Source organism: Neodiprion fabricii, chromosome 7 (assembly GCF_021155785.1).
Source record: "Neodiprion fabricii isolate iyNeoFabr1 chromosome 7, iyNeoFabr1.1, whole genome shotgun sequence".
Lineage (NCBI taxonomy): Eukaryota > Metazoa > Arthropoda > Insecta > Hymenoptera > Diprionidae > Neodiprion > Neodiprion fabricii.
Genome location: NC_060245.1, coordinates 6,490,975 through 6,511,607, shown reverse-complemented (window position 1 = coordinate 6,511,607; position 20,633 = coordinate 6,490,975). Strand labels below are relative to the sequence as shown.

Sequence of the window (20,633 nt, the reverse complement as noted above, 5' to 3'; positions counted from 1 at the left end):
GTCAATTATTCGCTTTTCACACGTGAAATAAAATTATGAAAGACAGAAATGAAATAAACGTAGAGTATTTGAAATTTTTTTTATCGTAGATGTACGAACCTACTTGTGGGAATTCTATTTGATATATTATACAAATGTTTGCTTGAATGAATGGAGTTTCTTTATCCTCGCAATTTTATGCTTTGTTGACGTAGTTTAGTTTGATTAGTCTGCGATAAAAAGTTTCTTCCAATTGAATTAAATCTATTTTCTGTCACTCAAGTTTTAGTAGGTTAATCACATGTATACAATACAGCTATAAAAATTTATTTGCCTCCCGGAATAGGTTTTTCTAGGAGATATGGAGGTGATTTCGGAAACGACCGGATGGAAAAATCTCAATTTTGAAATAATCTTAACTTATCAAAACAAAATTTATTTTACATTCGAATAATGTGGTTGAAAAATTTGTGAATCGCGTTACTTTTTTTTACCTCTGTATTCGGAAAAATTCGATTTTTCAATTTTTGACAAACGTTTGGCTTGATTTCGGAAACGAGTCGATTAGAAAATCCGAAATACACAAGAATCTGAAATTCAGAAGAAACAATTTATTCAACATTTAAACGATCTAGTTGAAAAAAATTTCGTATCTCGATTATTTCGTTCTCTGATTTTCAAATTGTTCCACTCGAAGAAAATTATTCTGAAATTCACCGAATTTAACATTGAAATTATGGAAATGAAAAATGTGCGTCTTCCCTTCTTTGTAAGTATAAATTCTTACCCGAAACTAAGAAGTAATTCTCTGAAGTGAAAAGATTTTGATAATATTCAATACGCGATGATTTAAAAATTATAAAACTATATTTTATAATATATGTATAAATAGAAAAGTTTCGGTACCGAAAATTTGATATCGATTTTCTGCAAGAATTTTTCTCAGTCGGTAAATTTGATGTAACGAAACATCGTTTTCCGATACAAACAGTAGTAAGAATGAAAACAATTTTAGATAACGAGCAAATATTTAAATTTCCATACTTAATCATTCATTGAAATATTAAGATACGTGTCTAAACAGCTGATCGAATTTCTTGACATCCAGCTTACCATGCAAATCCAGGCAAACAAAGCTTCATCAATTTTATAACCAGGAACATTAAGATCTTGGATATTTTGATATTGACAGCTCATGGTCGCTATATCGTTACATTTTGCAAAGAAAGTACCGAAATAATGATTTGTACCAAAATATACGTCGACTTTCCACAAATTTTTTATTTCGTTGAAGGATATTAAAAGTACGAGGTCGGATTTTTACACACAGTTATAAAGCACAAAGTTGTAACGGAGTTTCGTTTTTTCTTTTTTTTTTTTTCTTCAAGCAAAAACTATCAATCGACAATGAGAATATTAATAATACAAAAAAGATGTTCGTCCAATTGACTTAAAATTTGAACAGATACCTTGATTATAACATTTTTTAATCTATGAACGGAAAATTTGAAGAAAAATGTTTAAAGGAATTGTGAAACTGGTGATTTGGTGAAGAAATATAACAACGAACTTAATCATTTGTTATTACGAACATTTTTTTTTTTTCAAGTCATCCGATTATCTTATGAAAAAATGTTAATATTAACTGAATCAGTCTAAATTTCAAATAAATCGGGCGAATAGATTTATTGTGCTAACTGATAATTGAATATATATTTTTTTGTATCGACTATAAGTCCATTGTACATTGATATTTTTCAATCTAAATAGAAACTGAAGCTCTATAAAACCTTGTACCTACCAACTGTGTTCAAAAATTCAACCTTGTCCTTCTAACAGCCTGTAAAAAAATTTAAAAAAAAAAAAAAAATACAGGTGGTTTTAGACTGCCCATGAGGCAGCCCTCAAACTTTCAGTTCTCACACTACAGGTTCCAAAAAAAAAAAAAAAAAGAAACACACCAGGTAAAAAAAAAAAAAAAAGTCTCTTCTTTTTTTTTCTCGTCCCAAATCCTCGTGCACGCTAGTGCCTTAAACCACCTACGGTGGCGTACTCGGGCCATCTGGCGGGGTTCGGGGGTGGATGAAAGAGGCACGCGCCTCGAGGGTGACGCGGCGAGCAGCGTCGCGTCGCATTGTGACCGAGGGACCAGCAGACGTCGTCGCTGATTGCGAGCTACCTCCGGTTCCTCGATGAAACTTCGTATTCCGGGTGTATTTCAGTGTGTGCCGGAGTTACGTCGTCGTCGTCGTGCGTGTGTCAAAGATAAGGGAAACAAAGCAAAACGATAAAAGAAAAAAAAAAGGAAAAAGAAAAAATAAAAAAAAAAAGTTAAGAAGAGAAAATAAAAAAATTAAATATTTGTTATCGATCTGTTGGAAATTTTCCCCAATTTTTCGTACAAAAATCGCGCAAAAGTCAACGTCGTAGATTCAATGATTTTTTTTTTTTTAAGAACGGACGGTGGAACGATAATTAGTTTGTGACTTTGTACGGTGATTGAACGGTAACTTGGAAAAGAAAAGTAACAAAGAAAAAATAATAAGCAAATCAAAAATTGGATTTCTCACCGACAATGTTTGACGATGGGGAAACATTTTTTTTCCCCCTGTTTCTACTTTACCACGATTTTCGATGAATAAATCGAACTCCCAATGACGATTAATCGTTGGTGTATCGTATCTAGTGGATTTTAACGAAGTGTTAATTCAAAACGGTCGACATTTCTTTCGAGTTTGATAAATTTTCGTCAATTTTTTTTTTTTTTTAATGGTTTTTTTTTCCGCTCAAGTGTTTCACCGCGCGGCGTTTATCGTCGGGGTGAAGTGCCGGTTCGTAGTTTTTGTGCGCTTTGGTGTGTGGCAAAGTGAGGGGATAAATATAAACGTATGAATAAATTATAAATGAAAAAGTGACGATGATAGAGTGAGAAAGAAGGGCGGAGTGTAGTCGGTAATAAGTAACAATAGCGACGGGTTTTGTACACGAAAAAGTCACCATCGAGTCGCGTGGAGTTTGTATTATGATATCCTGGGAAAGTGTGACGATCGAATCGACGAGCGCTTACGTGGAAAATACGCTCGAGTTTGCAAATTTCAACGGACCAACGGAGTCACTCGTATGGTATACAACGTGTAACTCACGCAACGTGCGCCCATTATAAACCGCCTACAACTATGCCTGTATGGATCTACCATCCAGAAGCAGTCGCATCGACATGCGGCTGATGCACCTCCTATTATCCTGTATAATTCTCTCGCGGATGATGATAATCGTTTCATTGTAGACGCGTGACGTTCCTCACGCCTCGTAGATCCAAACGGGATCAGGATCAGGATCGGGATCAGGATCAAAGTACTCGCCGGGAGCTTGAAAGCACCGATTAACCGTACCAGAGGAGAATTAACCCCGGAACGGTAACGAAGGGTGGTTAAAAAACACCTGACGCAAATTCAAATTTACCGCCGCAAGAGGACAGTCTTTAACGTTTTTTACGACTCAAGACACGTCAATCAATTTTTGACCACTTTTTTGTCCAAGTTTTTAGCAAAAAGTTTTTTGGCCTGCGCGGTTTCTTTTTTTTTTTTTTGCAACGAAAAAACGCACCCTTCGTCAATTTTTGACCAATTTTTTCTAACTCGAGTGAAAAGTTGTTTCGGCACGCGTGATTCTTTATTTAAAAAAAAAAAAACGAAGAAAATGAGACCCTGTAGAACGTTTAACGATACGGTGCACCCGAAAGATGGAATTTACAAGGTTGGGAAGTTTTATCACGCCCCCCGTCACTGAAAGAGGTGAAAAAATAATAAATAAAACAACTTTACCGTTCTAGGGTGAAAAGCGACTCTAATCGTAATATTTTTCATTTATTTTTTTTTTGGAAAATATTTAGTTGCAGAAATCCAGTGTTTCCAAAAACAATGCAATGGCATTGAGAATCGGTTTTTTATTCTCCTCTTCGATCGTCAATCGAATCGAGTCGAAAAACTTCGGTTGTCGGTATACGGTGAAAAATTTAATCAGAGTAGATTTGAGGAGAATGGTTGGTTACAAATCGATGCATCTCATTGGGTTTATCATGAGATAGAAATTTTTTTATACTTGAGCTGCAAGTATCTTTTTTCAATATAAATAAGTGAAAAATAGCGGAGTTATCAACGAAAGCTTAAGTGTCGATGCTGCTGTCGAGATCACTGTGAAATTGTTGAAAATCGGATTGTGGATTCGATCGAATTGATTTTTAGATTGATCATTTTATTCTGAAGACTGTTTGATAAAAATGCACTGAAAAAGTTTTTCTTTTTTTTTTTTCTTTTTTTTGAATAGTCAATTCGACGTCATCATTTATTGGTCACAATTGTTATCGAGTACAATATTCCAAAACTAAACATTTAACGATACCGACACGATAAAAAAAAACAAAGTGTCCCAGTGAATTTGTAGAAAATAATTTTCCAAATAAAATGAACCATTTTAAAGAGAAATCGAAGAAATTGAAATAGATTTTGTTAATATTTTCAAACGATATCAAACACAGCATCCTTACATTTATGTATTTTCAAACAGATGTTCTAATAAACTTGATAAAAGGCTTCAATGTTTTTTTTTTTTTTTTTTTTTTATTGCAAAAACCAACCACCTCAAAATAGTATCAGAATTAAATTTTAATCGTAACGAGAGAGTAATTATATAAATGGGACAAGGTTTTTTTTATCAAGAAAACAAACGAACAAAAAAAAAAAAAGATCGGATAAAACGTGAAAAATTTACCGCAACGTTTGAAATTCTATTTCACGTATGCACATAACACAGAAGTACATCCTTTTCATTGAAGCTACGCAGCCGCGTGTATGAAGTGAAGGGACGTGCATGAACGAATTATTTATTTGAAACGTTCCGTAGTACAGCACAGTTGTCTCGATGTTTTCATTGATTTGGCGTAACCGCGAGCGTTCGATATCTTGTGTCCGTTTTTTTTTTTTTTTTTTTCTCATTTTTCCTCGTCACTGATAGCTTATACTCGATTCTAGCCAAGTGATTAGGTGCAACGAAATGAACAGATCAATTGATGAAAAAACGTGGTCAGATAATCGTTTAGTTTTTATAAAAAATGTTGCGAAGAATTGCTTTTTACTAATTTGAATATATAAGAAGACTATAATTTGGGGGAGGGGTTGAAATTCTGAATTTTAAAAGTTGTCAAAGCAACAAATTTGTGGATTTTTTTTTGTGCCGAAACTCGAAGTAGAGAAATCAAACTTTGATGAAACAGCAAAGTTTCGAATTGTTCGAAATTCAACGTTCGAAGTTCCGAGAGTGCAAAAATTGAAAAATTTCAAAATCTGAAACATCGAATTTCCGAATGATTGAAGATTTTCAGTCTTATGAATTTCTGGCTTGGTGAAATTTCACCACGTTGATTCGGATTTTCCATATTTTTGTGTCAGGAATCCTGGTCATTCTGATTTTTGGTCTTTCCGATTTTTTATACCCACTCGTTGTGCGAGTGTATTTTAATAATCGGAATTTTACTCAGTCGAAACTTTATTGTTCGGAATTTTGCTCTACCGGAACTTTATTTTTTGGAACTTTGCTCTGTCGTAACTTGAATTTTCAGAATCTAGTATTTCGGAACTCCGATCAGTCGAGCCTCCGAACATTCAAAACTTTGTTGTTTCGTAAGGTTTTTATTTCTTCGCTTCAAGTTTCGCCACCGAATAATTCGGAATTAGGTGCTTTCGGAACTTTTCAAATTCTGAACTTCAACCCCGCCCTTGTGACTTTACATAACAACAGTCTTCATTCTCTCAGAGACGTTTCGACTTTTCGAGATTAGCTCAATCCTTAGTAACAACTTGTTATTATACCTCGTTCACACAGAAGAATCAACTCGAACCTATCGTACAGTTGTGATTAAAAATTGACAAATTTTTGTTAAAAGAGGCTTTTTTATCAGGGCTGACATTCGAATTACCGATGAAATCATGGAAGAGCCGTCGAGGAGTAAAATGAAAGGGACTAAAATCGACTAAAACTGTACACACATGCATATAAATTTACGTGTATGAGAAGGTTAATTTTACTTCGGTGAAAGACATGCAGTGCCTGAATCGCTGCGGAGCGTGCCGGAATTACTTCCGGTTATCAGATGCCGTCTGCAGCCACGGCATGACGTTGCTGTTGCTGTTGCTGCTTATGACGATACTGATGCGGAATCTGAAGTCATTTGCCTGTCAGTCATTTTGCCGAGGATAACCGCTTGTGTAAATCTATGCTGGCGAGGGTAATTTTAATTCGGCATGGCTGCAGTCGCCGGCATTTATGGAATTGCTGACGATCGTCACGGGAGATTCATCGAGCATCGACATCACGCGTGAGTCCCAAACTAAGGGTCCCGTTTACATGATCGATTTTAGCAATAATCTGATTATATTCATCCAACTAATTTGTCACCGTAATTGAAGCGAAAATTGTATGGTTGTTCTAGGTGAAAAAAAAAAAATTAAGGTATTTTGTGCAAACAATCTAGTGAACTAGACCAGCTGCGTATTAAATACATTGAGAAAAGAGTTTTTTTTATTATTAACAAACGTACATATCTGCACACGGAAAATAAAATTCTTTTGTTATAATTATAAAATTTTAATTGAACCAAGTAACAATCGACAGAAATTATTTAACGGTTGACTTAATCATATTTGGATCAACTAAAATTTGATAATAATAACGAAACACTTATTTTCACCGTATCGAAATATACGTTTGTTTACAGTAAATAAATTCTTTTCGCGGTGCAGTTTTTTCTGATACATTTACAGATGTGATCGTAACGATATTCAAGTCGTTGTTGTGATGGTAGCTGAATGAGAAAGTTACTAGAATTTTCTAACAATCCCCCAAACGTAGAAAGGATTTTTTGATTTTACCAAATATCGCGATCAAATATGACGATAGAAATATTTTTCTTGCTTCAAAGATTTGTCATTTGTTTCAGAAAAAGAGACTGAAGCATGATTATTTATTTGAATTAATGGAACATTTCTTTCGACATATTTTACCGCTTTATTCGATAAATCCAACAAAATCTCTTTTATGTGTATAAAAAATACAGTTTTTTTTTTTAACAGTTTTATGTTTTTATCCTCCAGATAGAAACAGTTGGACAAAAACAACTGCGACAACAACAACGTTATCATCCTCTCAAAACTGAATATTATCTAGAATTTTTCGAAACTATTTTCATATCAAGAGTTACAAGCATTTATTAACAAATGCTGAGCTTAAAAATTTTTTTTTTTCATAATTTTTGAAGCTATTCTGGAAAGGTAAATATATTTTTGTTTTTCACGTGAAAAATTAATTTCAAATAGCCTGTAAAATTAGAAATAAGCACGAAAATTACACGCAACTTTTTTTGACCACTTTATCTGGACTTTTTCGGCTTGGAACTATTCTTTAACGAAGAGACAGTATTGAATATTTTTTTTTTCAGCCAAGTATTGAATCTGTTGACAAACTCCATCTCTTGAGAAAACAAAAAAAAAAAATCCCTCGTCCGAAAATTTTGTAATGAATTTTCTTCCGAAAGGGTTAAAATATCAATGATCAAAGAGGGGAACAAAAGAAATTTATAATGGCTACATTTGGGGTGGAAATTAAAGGCAGATTTTTTTCCCCAGTTAGATTTTCTGACTGTACGTAGAATGCTAGGAAAACGAGGAAGTTTGAGGCTGTTAGCAGGCATTGACCATATATACGAGTATGTGTATATATATATATATACTGAGCGAAAAACTGTTTCGTGACATAAAGTATTTATTACACTACACAGGTATAACCTTGTATGAGGTGCCTGTGCATATCAACGATCGATGGAAATTGACGATACTGTTGAAACGGACTCGTTTCACGGAATCAATGAACTATTTTATTCCGGTCTCACAAGAAAGCTGGTTGGCCAAAAATCGTTCTTTTTTTATTAAATTTATTACCGGATATGCACGCGTTGCATAATCTGCAAATCATTATTTTCCCAAGTCGCGAAAATCTCTCAATGGAATTAAAAAAAAAAACTTTTTTTATCGTAAATACTGGTATTATAGAAAAAAGCTTTCAACAAATATCCATCCTTCGTTTCAAATCGTTTCAAAATCGGTAAAAAATCTAGTCGATTCTTCCAATTTTACTCCATGATAAAATATTTCGTTGTGAAGACCATTCTCTAAAAATTTACTGCAACAATGTTTTGTTTTTATTTTTCAACAAGTGTTAAATTTGTTTTCGTGAATTTGTAGAATGAAATTTTAAATCACTTCAAAATAGTTCATGAATCAAGTTGATTCGTTCGACAGAGAATTGAAAATGAAATTGAAAATGAAAATGAATGTCGTTGGAATTACGAAAACCGAGGTACGCGTAACTATTTTGCACTATTTTCGATCCTTTTTTGGTAATTGCGACGCAAAATCAGTTTCTTCGGTTTACTCTACTTTTTTAGTTAAACAAGGCTTTAACGTCAATTTATCGTTGCACAAGCGTTAAATTTTCGCAACAGTTGCAAGAAAATATAGTAACGTATACTAGACTTTCCGGTAACAGCTAGAAAACTGATTTTCATTTTCTACCTAGAACTATAATTTTAGATTTTGGTAAAAAATGAAAATAGTTAAGGACCGAGCGGTAACCGGAACTAAAAATTTCTCTCAGTGTAGCGATTGTTTTTCTCATTATGTCAGCATGGTTGGGTATTCGATTTAAAAACATTGCATGAATATTCAGGATGATCAAAAAATGGGTAACATTGAATTAACCACTGAAAAATGAAATCAGACCTGTCACAGTGAGTCTGTAAAAACATATTATTCCGTATGAAGTTTCCTTGTTGGGTTGAAATAACCGTAATTCAATTCGGCAATAAAGATTCCACGTATTTACCGACCGGCGCCAAATTTCAACGAAACGAGTAACGACGGCGCCGTCATCGTCTGCTTCTCTTCTTTACGGAAAAAGTAATAATATTGTCTCTTCTCGCGTCTTGCGAATCTCGCCGTAAAACGAGACGCTGGCGTCTCGACGTCTAGGATCGTGGATCCAGCAGCAGTTTTTTTTTTTTTTTTTTTTTTTTTTTTACGAAGCCTTATGCATGCATTTAGCAGGGCAAGATTGACCGGGTCCGAAATGTCAAACGAAAATACCGCGAAACATGCTTTAACGTATTTATAAGGATTGGTTCAGTTGATTATTCCTGCAGTTGCTCTTTGGTCATGTGGGAAATGGAACACCTGCGGCCTCGCTAATTTCATGTTTCATTTACAAGGCGTGAAAATTTTTCGCCGAGACTACCATCCCAAAATGGAATTTTCATAATACAGGTCAATTACGCCCTAATGATCAAAATAATAATAAAAACTTTAGGATATCCTTTTTGCGTCCCTCCAGATCCGTAGCTATCTAATTATAATGTTTAAGTAATATGCTTTTTTATTTTATGTTCCGACCTTTCACGGAGGGAAAGGAATTCTTGAACCAACAAGATAGATTTTCTTGGAGTTCATTCGCTTCGATATGTAGACTGCGGTTGAACAATTTCGATTCAATTAGTTTGTCAGAATGATTGAGTCAAGCGAATTCCGTGATTTTCTTGCCGCGATCGCGTGAAGTATCGATTCGAGTGAAGATTTTGATGTGTTTCCAAAATTGAGTCAACTAAGTATCATATCATTTCAAGTTTATGCATTGTTCCTCCAATTCTCACGTTCGTTGACAGAGATATTTAGGTACTTTAAATAAAATAAGTGCATGAATACAGCCAACGGATAATTTAGATAGATTTGAAACAGGTAGAGGATATATGGATGGTAAGCGTCAGTGTACTAGTACTATAAACGGCCACTAGGCGGCGAACCTTCTCGCTACGGAAGTAGCTTCAGGGATTGTTACAAAACTGGCTAGTCGGCTGGTAAGTCAGGTACCGATAACGGGAGACAGAGTCATCAGTCGTATTACGAACGAAGAAGGCACAATACCAAGTTTTGAGTCATCGGCATTGATATTGTCGACAAACAATCAAAAATTATTGACACATGTGTCTCAATCATACTTCTGAGTGTACAAATTTTGAGTAATCAATATTATAAATTATTATTATTCCAAGAATACGTTTGGTGCGCTTGTATAACTTTGATGTTCAGTCGATACGGAAGATTTTTGTAACAACAAATTTTATTACCAGCTTCGATTGTTGAACTCTTGACTCAACCAAACATGAATTAGAGAAAAAACTTGATTTGTTTTGATTTCTCAGTCATTTCAATCGCACATTTTCTTGATACAAAATTGACATATCGCTAGAAACTCGCATCATTTTGTCTTGAATAAATTGATAGTCAGCATGATCATTCAAAGGCTTCATTCAGTTCTTTATCAAGTTGTCACAAGTATTTTGTTGAATTTAGTAAGTGTTGTGTTCGCCACATTTGACTACAGCGCTTAGTCGAATGAAACGAATATAACTTGACTAAAGTAATCTTTTCCCTCCTTGCAGAGGGTAAACGTTTGAAGAGACGCGAAAATATAATATCAATGGTCAAAACATTGAATTCTCAGCGACGAAAAAATTCGTACGATAGGAATCAAAAAGGTAAAATGTAGAATCGTCAAAATGTGTAGATAATCGTCCGAATGCTGATATTTCGATTTCCTATATTTTACCTTTCCAAATTTTGACTTCTCCGTATTTCGACACTTCGTTTTTGATCTTTTTCAATATTTACACACCTTACTCGTAAGATTAACTCTACAGATAAATATTTCCGACCGGCGTCTTCAGCTTTATAAAATATTCATATTCCCGGGTTTTTCGCGGCTGATTGCCGGCTGCGTATAACATGCGCAAATAACTAACCTGAGCCAAGGATTCGGGGTCAAGTTCGGAGGGTGCTTGCAAGCCCAATCGCAGTTTCTTACTGCAGGCTTCCTGACGACCTGTCAAGGAAACATCGGAAATCGATGTAGCAATGAAAGTATCCAAAGACGGTTGTAACTAATCGCGCAAGCTGCCGCTTCGATTTGGTCAATTATTAACAACAAATATCCAACTTATAACAGAGTGTTTGAGTTACCAGAAAATCCTGTTAATAATGGTCCAAGTTTTTGTTTGGAACTGTAAAGAATATTTGGTAAAAGTAACTATTTAGTATGACTATAGTTGTCAATGCTGCATTTTATGATCATTGCAACGTCTCGCTAGTTTGTTTAGTTGACTCTAACTTTTTTTTTTTCTAAAATGTTTTTTTTTTTTTTTTGTACATTTACTAATCTACATGTATAGGAAGTTTTGTGCACAAACGGTACATTAAATTGACGATAAATTTGTCAAGTCAGGTTAAAATAATTTTTCATCAATTTAGTATCAATTTTACTATACACTGTAAATGGAATTTACTGATCAGGTTAAATAATTGACAAAAATTAAGGGGAACAAAAGTTTCAAATGTTACTTTTTATTCAAATAAAATTATAAAAAAAAAAAAAATGTTTTCAGTAGAAATGATGAGTAAAATGAAAAACTATCCAGTGGATATTTTGATGTGTTTCACAAACAAAAAAAAAAATTCGACAAATTATGGGAAATACAAATAAAATATAAAAGAATTCCTTTTTTTAATCATGGTTGTAAAATTATCATTCCCGTTACTTAATTTTCTTATGCGCACGTTCAGTACATCTACAACAACGTACAGCAAAATTTCAAATTAACAAACAAATTTGGGTTTATAGCCACAAGTTTAGTGAATTTAAAGACCGGTTGATAATTTTTTCAAAATCTATTTTATTGGTTCAAGACTTCTTTTCCATATCCATCCTAATTCGTTTTCCCTCTTTCCTCTCCTTCTCCCTGAAATTACGACAACAGCGCCTTGTCCGGAAAATTCACAGCTCGAACCCATTTCCCGTTACGTCACGTTACCACACTTGAAGTGTGACGATCAATCAGACCGAAGTTGTCGCCCCGTTGCATAATGTCTTTGGTCTTGCGGTAATTGATGCATTTCGTAACTTGTATTAATTTGAAATCGTTCTTCACGTGGTGTGGAATTGAAATTGAATCGTACCTTTCAGATCGTTGCGAACATACCACGGACAAATATACCTGTATAAAGACATTACAATTACCTCATAAAATTATCAAAACCGTACAAAAATTCGCGGAAATTGCGGGTGTGCAGAAGAAGGATTGCGTAAAATGAGGTGGAGGATATTAATTACAAATCAACTGTTTGTGTAATGTAAACGATTTTCCGTTAAAAAAAAAAAAAAAAAAACCCGATTTTACATAATTGATTATACTATAATATATATACAATATATTCATATCCCTTTCCCTTCGAAAAACTAGTTTATAAGTTTTAGTTTAAAGAGTGATTCATCGGGTTTGAATTTTCAAAACACCCCAACCGAAATATCTCGAAAACTATGCAAGTTGTAAAGCTGTCACTGCTTTCATTTTGTAGATAATCAAATTTTCTAAAAAAAAAAAGTTCAAGCCTATTACACACCTAAATGCTCATTTTGTATTCGACACGAACGTTCAAAGTTGAATTCATTGAATAAACGAATGAAATTGCTCATTACCTTCGAAATTTGTATCTCACTCGTGTTCTAAGCTGATAAAAATAATGTCACGTCTTAGTCGCGACTGTTTCTTGAAAAAAATTTGATTATCTACAAAATGAAATCAAAAAGAGCTTCCAAACTCGTATAGTTTTCGAGATATTTCAGTCGGAGTGTTTGAAAAATTCAAACCGGATGATTTACCTTTTAGAATTTTGCTACCGAGTTCCGGTTTCACGAGGCATCGTTTGAGGTTAAAAACTAAGTTTTTTAAGGATGCGTAAAAACTAAAAAAATTAAAAATTCAAAAAACCGGCCCAATATTTATATATATATATATATATATATATATATAGGTTAGGTTAGGTCAGATTATGTTAGGTTAGGTTATGTCACGTTAGGTTAGGTTAGGATAGGTCATGTTATTTCAGGTTAGGTTAGGCTAGGTCATGCTATTTCAGGTTAGGTTAGGCTAGGTCAAGTTAAGTTAGGTTAGGTTAGGATATGCATATATATATATATATTTTAACGCGGAAGAAAAGTTGGCCGTGAGTCAGATCGTTTTACCGTGAATATGGCGAGTTTGATGACATATTACTGAAAAAAGAACATTAGGCGGATACCGAAATCGCTATCAAATGATACCAACTTCTTCTCGCGAGACGTTATACAATATCCTTCTTGGCATCGTTTCCTCGGGTCTGGAAACTTTAGATATTGACCTCCTGACACCGATGTGTGTGCACTCGCTTCTTCCAACTTTTATTGCACTTTGCCTCCTCGAATTCAATTTCTCGTCAAGAAACTGCGGTAATTAGACCAACGTTATTATTTACAGTGAAATTTTTTCCGCAAACAACTTGCGCGTGTAATATTATTTCTTTGTTCATCGAAGGACTTGATTTCCAATTGCCGGATCAATTTTACAGGCTGTCATTCGCTGTCAAGATTTATATTGAAACTGCGTTGAAAAGGTTTACCCTCATAAACGTATCACAGATATTTTAATCTTAAAATGGATGGCACGTTATTATGTTGGCAAGTTGAAAATAAACAGAATTTCACGTACATCGTTCGGAATTTATAAACTGACATAAGTATACATATAAGATTAGAAGAATAGCTTCTACGCTGTGTTTAATTTTTTTTTTTTCAATTTTTTTTCTTGTGTTGGTATTCCTAATGATAAACAACCTTTGTGGAAAAAATTGCGAGTCATCTTTTTTCCTAATTACAGAAAAACAGATTCTTAAAGAGAAGCATTTCTCTGTGAAGATCAAAGTGAAAAATTAGAATATTATTCATGCCCCATCGCAAAGAACCTTTCGGAAATGTTGGGAAAAGAGTTTCAAGAAAATTCGTTTATACATCGGTATTTCACAGATGTGACTAAATAAGTTACACATTTTTGAAATTCTGACACAAAAAAAAAAAAAAAAAATCGTTTTTTACTGGAAATTACTAAATGGAATTTCACGTTTCGAATACACTTTTCGAAACTTGGCTCAGAGACATTGTCAAATTATCGAAGTTTGATAGTTTTCTTGATTTTACATCCACCATGTTGGTTCCCCTACCTTGGATTTCGAAATTATGAAATTCCGACTTCAGATTCGTGATCAGCGAGCCCAAAAACCCCCGAGTAAAAAAATTCAGGTCAAAATATCGAGTTGAAAAATGTGTGACCGAAATGTAACGTTAACGAGTGTTAATTAATTCCCGCAGAAGCTCCGGAGTCGTTTCATCTTTCGTTAAGGGTGAATAAAACCTTCGCCACCTGCAAGACGGGCTGTGTTTTTATGCTGCGGCCCTTTTCCAACCTTGGCTTAGATACTTCGCGAGCTGATATTTGCATACCTGCCAAGTATAGTTGGGTTCATGGGTATTTCTGCGGCGGTGATATTCGTACGGTGTGCATTGAATATTAATGAGTAGGCTGTAACAACACGTCGGGTAAATTGAAAGAGGATTTTACACGGTCACGTTGTAATTTGCAACCGTAAACGCTTCTTTCGTATTATAAAGGACTACGAGAATAGCCGCTGTACAACGAAACTAAGGACCAAAGGGTCGAAATTAATTGGCGTGCGAAAAAATTACACGATCCGAGGAAAAGAATCATTTACTCCGGCTGCAGGAAAAACGATATCGACGATTATTCTTTCATCGTCGTGGTAGATGTGGGATGAAAAATTAAACGATCAATTTCCGGGGTAAATTATACCTCGATAAGCAAATTTTTAAGTTCTATCAAAGTTTGGTGTGTTTAAAATTATATAGATCGAAATTTACGTGTGTTCCAACTAATAAGAAGCATTGAACAAGGAAAATGTGATAATTGGAAAAATAGTGGTGCAGTGAAAATGAAAATAAACTATTCAAAATTTTAAGTCAGTCGTCACGATCTAATTTTGGGATATTGTAGGACAACGAAACATGTCGCCGAGCAAAATAGTTGATGTCATTGTTAACGTCAAGTCTTCTTGCCGAGCGATTTTCTAGTAAAAAAAAATAAATAAATATATGCCAATGAAGCTCGATCTGCACACTATTGAATAAGACAAAAAAAAAAAAGAAAAAAAAAACCAATCAAACTGAATGACTGGATAGCGAGACGTAAAGTCCCACAAAATTCATCCACTTTTTTAGCCATCTAGTCGTAAATATGACCACTCCAATAATTCCAACGTTAGACTTGATACACTCTGACGCTTTGATTTGACTGAATATTCTTCGGTTCCGAGGTTACTTTTTAGTCGATAAATTCTTTCGGGCTTATTTACGTTGAGTTCTACTTGACTGAAGAGACTTTATTCTGCCGAGGTGGTCTAATTACGTCGACACCCAATCGGGCTGGAATGCCATTGGCAAGCGGACGTTTTATTTTCTCCCCCTAAAAAGAAAAATGTTGGCACGCTTTTCTTTTGTTGAGAAAAACAAGGGACGAGTAACCGAAGATTAACCACAACTCATTCACTTGTGCCAAGTCTGATGGCCACCTGTTATCAACCGCATTGATCGAAAGTAAAAGTCAATAGCAAAAATGACGGTACCGTCAAAGCTCTGGTGAAAAAAATTTATAATCTATAGCCGAGGTTGTCTGCAGATGAATTATCAACGATTTCCATTGATTTTCTCTTCACTTTTGCATCAGCTGGAACGTTTATTTATGAAATATAAAGTTAAGCAGGTATCGGAACGATTGCAAAGTAATTTGTAAAAAGTAAACACCTTTCTTTTTCCTTCGCAACTATTTCCCAAATCCACAGTTTTCGAGGAGTGGAAGTTTAGATCTAAAATATCTATTCAGAAACGCCCCGGGAGGAAAAAATCTGAGCAAATTGGAAAACGTAGATTTGGTTAAGTAGAAGTGGGAAATAAATCGGCGACCAATTTCGTGGGAGTCGGGATCAGACCTCGTTCACATTCATTCGGACTAACCCGTATGTGCAACCCATTAATGCATTTCCCACCAAATTCAAATCTCTCCGCGATTAGAGTAAAGTTATTAACTAATGGGATTAATACAGCCTCAAGATAAGAGATTGCATTGAAAAGAGCTTCGTAGAGTGGATATTAATTAAACCAGCCAAAAGCAAATGGTCTTGATCGATATGCTTGATGTCTGTCATGAGTGCGATCTTACGCTCGTCGTTCACATCGTTTCTAGTTTCGATTTCCAGAGTAACGCTTTGACTCTTTAGTTTGATCGAAGGAGCATGCCGTACAGAATACGAAACGGCAATTAATTACTGAACAGAACGTCTATTAGCGGACGAACTGAAGGCAGTGTTACGTGGGGGTGAGGGTGGAACTGAGCGGTGGTAGTTGATGATTAATTGAATAATCTAGCTCCCACGTAACGACAATGAATAATAATTAAAACTAAGAGAAAGACTTACCTTACGGTAAGCCGGTAATTTGTAGGATCGTGTTGCTATAGACCTGTACAGGTCTGTGAGGTTTGTTTAAATAGTTGAGGCTATTTATAATAAAGAAAATGGGAAGAGGGTCGCTCAAAATAAATGTTTAAAAAGATTTGACTGGTAAAAGATGAAATATATTCTGGTTCAATTTCGCTATTGAAATATCTGGTAACAATCGATGGTGATAAATATGTATATGAGCCAAAAATAACAATTTATGAAATATTCAAGTTTATACAAATCGTGTGTTGTTTTAGTCTAATGGATATTCTTATTATTTGGTACCAGGAACATCTATTCTGAACGATGGTTATAACTAGCTGGTCGTGAATATTGTATTGTATTGTATTGTATTGTATCTCTCTTTTTAGATTATCTTAAATCGTTTAATATAATATATATATATATATATATTTATAATATATATATATTTAATCGTTTAGCCTTATTTGTAAATTCTTGGAAACAATAAGTGGAATTTAATTGGGGGTAGTGAAGCTAGCCACCAATTCTATGCTTGGTTTTTTTGTGAATTTACTGAAGGAATTTTGATTATCAAGGTGAACAAGAATTCGTCTAATTTAGAAGATTTACACTCGGATTGACTTAGCTTTTGGGTGAATCGGTCGGCGAGATTGAGAGCCGTCGGATCGTGTCGGTCTGCGTCGGTGGAATGCTGGATCAGGGGCCTCACCTCAAATTTGGAATAGTTGATGAATCGAGGGATGTAGAACGTTGGTCACTAAGTCTTTGTAAATTTAGAATGAATACTTGTTGCCGAGAGTTATAATTGAAAGTGTCTGTTTTCTGATTTTAATGTATAATGAAAATAATTGGAACGATTTATTTATTGAAAAATGATAGTGTATTATTATTATTATTACTTAAGATTACCTGATTCGGTTTGAATCAGGGCCGAACTTGGATTTAATTAAGGAAAATGGAACTGCATAAAAATGTCTATTCACGAAATGACGAGATTTAGTAAAGAACAGAAAAGATGGAAATGTAGAAGATAGCGAGTCTTTTGCAATTAACAGATTAACTGAAGCTCGAATTTAACGAATTAGCGCGAGACTTTAGGCCGGTCACAATTAAGGTTTTCCAAACGCTACTCTTGCTCGAGAAGGGCTAATACGGGTTGACGTCCACGCACTTCGCGACTTGAAAGACGAAAGACGCGGCTTCTTGGGCCCGAGGGTCCAAGGAGCTGCAGTTGTAATTAGTTACAACGGTAATTAGCCAATGAGGTGCGAGGGCGACCTCCTGGTGCCCAAATCCACATGGTCAGCGTTACTTCCCGCTCTTCGACGGTGTTCCGACGATTCTCAATCTCGTCGGTGACACATTGAAAATATAAACAAAAGATATCTGCATGCAATGTTCACACATTCATTCATACATTCCAATGAGTAATCTATTTTAATTTGACGGTTCTGAAGGTAGTGGTTTATCCTAGTTATTGATTATAATTTTAATTTAAAAAGAGGAATATTTCCAGGCTGAGCGCTACTGATACTAACTCAGCAGTCTCTCATCTCAGTTCTTGGTACCAGATAAATAGAATAAAGTTGAACCTTATACTAGGGATCATCGTTGGTCTCTACGTGACTTTTGCCAGGAGGGGTGGAACTCGCTGTTATTCGAATATGAGATTTGATGACATGATATATGCGCATAGAAGTAATCAAAGAAATGAAATGAAATGGAATTTTAAAAAGGTACGCCAAGGCGGTACGTCGGGGCGTAACATCCCTCCCCACTTAGAAACCATCAACGTCCCCGTTGATGAATAATTAAAGTCTAGTAGGTATATGAAAATTGAGAGTAAACAAAATGATAAGGTATGTGTGTGTGTGACAATGATAATGATGAACCAACGTATTATATAGATATAAAAACAAATTTCAGGTCGGCGGGAGAGTAGCTCTCTGTGATCAGTAAACTGGTCAGCCGGCCTTCACATTACCGACAACTATATCTTAGGTTAACGTAAGGGAGTAATAACATGAATAAAGGTGGTATATTTTATAACATGATGACAATTGTTGCTACCGCAATCTAGGATGTAAGGTCGGCGGGAGAATGACTCTCTGTGATCAGTAAACTGGTCAGCCGGCCTTACATTAAGGATAACTATAACTCAGGTTAGCGTAAGGGGGTAATATCATTATTAGAGGTGGAATATCTTAGAGTACTGTGACAATCGTTGCTACCGCAATTTAGGATGTAAGGTCGGCGGGAGAATAACTCTCTATGATCAGTGAGACTGGTCAGCCGAGTTCTTCATAGCGAAAATGACTTATGCGAAACGTTGGTGGAACGGCTAGTATGTTCTGCGTTGGTTGACATTTGGCTTTGGCGCTGCTGGACATCAGGTGTACCGTGTCCCCTGATTGGTGAACGAGATCTGGATGCTCGGCTAGCTGGAGAGCCTTACGCCTTGTTAGGGGCCGGATTCCGTGCATTTAGATCTTTGTGGTGGGCCCAGTATCATGTGACCCACTGAGAGTCGTCGTCGTATGTGTACCCTCGTAGCGGATACTCGTTAATAGGTTGACGAACAGGAATCCTGGCAGTACTTTTAAGTGCTGCCGTGTTTTGGCATCTGGGTTCCTTTGGAGTACCGCATTCTGGACCCAAACAGCTCGTCGACTGCATTCAGCCACTCGAACTCGCCTTTTCTCCTGTTAGGTTTTGTAAAAGTTTTCACCAAATTGCCATTTGCCTTAAATAATTGCCGAAGTTCCAATGGTCATTTTTTTCCTAATATACTGTAGCATTTTTAACGTTAATTTGGAATGAAAGGAATTTGAAAGAAGGGAAAGGTTTCAAGGTTAACATCACACTGAGTTGATCCATTCAGAAGCTTCTGAACGAACTCTAAGGGGAGGTCAAGTTCATCACTGAACTTCCCTCTTAGGTGTTAGACTTCAAACTTAGAGCTAGATACAGTTGAATATCCCTCGTTGCGGTTGGTCACGCCCCATCCGTTGGCGTTAAGCTTAAAATTACTTAGAAATATCCCAGGATTGTTGGTAAATGATGTGATCATGTAGTCCTCCAAGTTCGTTTCCCTCGAAAATGAATGTTCATTACTCCCAATCTCATATTTGTAATCGCATTAATCAGTCTACAATGCGTTCCATCAGTAAGCCAATTCGAGTTTGTCTACATGTTTAATGGATCTTTCACCGTTGTTACCTTCTAATACTACGTTATTGTTTTCCAAGACTTTAACAATTTTGTATGGACCCTGGTATCGCTTGCTAAACTTTCCTTCTCTAGCTTCTATCTGTACACGTACCATGTCTCCCGCTTTGCCTTTGAACGGATGTACTGTCCGATCGTAATACATTTTCGACCTTTCCTTTGCTTGCACTAAGTTGTTTGCAGCCAAGGCCTGCATTTCGTTTAATCTGATTATTAGGTCTTCAAGATACGAGTTGTACGTTAAACGGTTTTCATCAGTATCAAACGAAGTTGGACAGCGCGCTATTCTTCCGAAAACTAGCTCATACGGTGTGAAGTTTGTGGCTTCATGAACTGCCGTATTGTAAGAAAACATGGCAAATTGAACTAGTTCATCCCAATCGTCAAAGTCATTAATATAATGTTTGATGTACTCTGTCAAAACAATATGGCTACGTTCTAATGCGCCGTTTGATTGTGGTCGATAGCTTGAAGTAGTAATATGTCTAATTTTGAAAAGTTTAGCTAATTCTTGCAATAGCTTATTTACGAAACTTGTTCCTCGGTCCGTTAGAATAGTTTTGGGCGATCCAAATTGCAAGATCAGATGTTTTACCATTGCATGAGCCACTGTCTCAGCTCTTATATCGGGAATAGGCACGGCGATACAAAATTTTGTTAAATTATCCTGCATAGTTAAGATATGCTTGTTGCCACTAGGGGTCTGCGGAAGTGGACCTACTGTATCTAGTGAAATTTTCTGAAACGGGTCAGATGGAGTGTCCGTTATTAGCATTGGCTCCCTAGTCTTTACGCGAACTAGCTTTTGTTCTTGACAGCTTTCGCATCTTCGAATGAAATTACTAATATCCTCTCTCATTCGTGGCCAATAAAATCTTTCGCGGATTCTTCGATAAGTTTTGG

The 20,633-nt window shown here is 35.6% G+C and overlaps 1 protein-coding gene across 10 annotated transcripts in view; it reads left to right on the top strand.

The window, feature by feature from the left end:
- The window catches only part of LOC124186552 (potassium voltage-gated channel protein Shaker), a 271,921-nt gene that overhangs the window by 167,867 nt on the left and 83,421 nt on the right, over window positions 1-20,633 (top strand). Inside the window, exon 1 of one of the 10 annotated variants that reach the window (XM_046578360.1) lies at window positions 5,919-6,352. The exons of the other annotated variants lie outside the window; for them this stretch is intronic. Within the exon in view, the coding sequence (XP_046434316.1) occupies window positions 6,279-6,352 (74 nt within the window). The 5' untranslated portion in view covers window positions 5,919-6,278. Of the gene's footprint in view, window positions 1-5,918; window positions 6,353-20,633 lie in introns of those variants that run through there. 10 annotated transcript variants of the gene reach the window in all.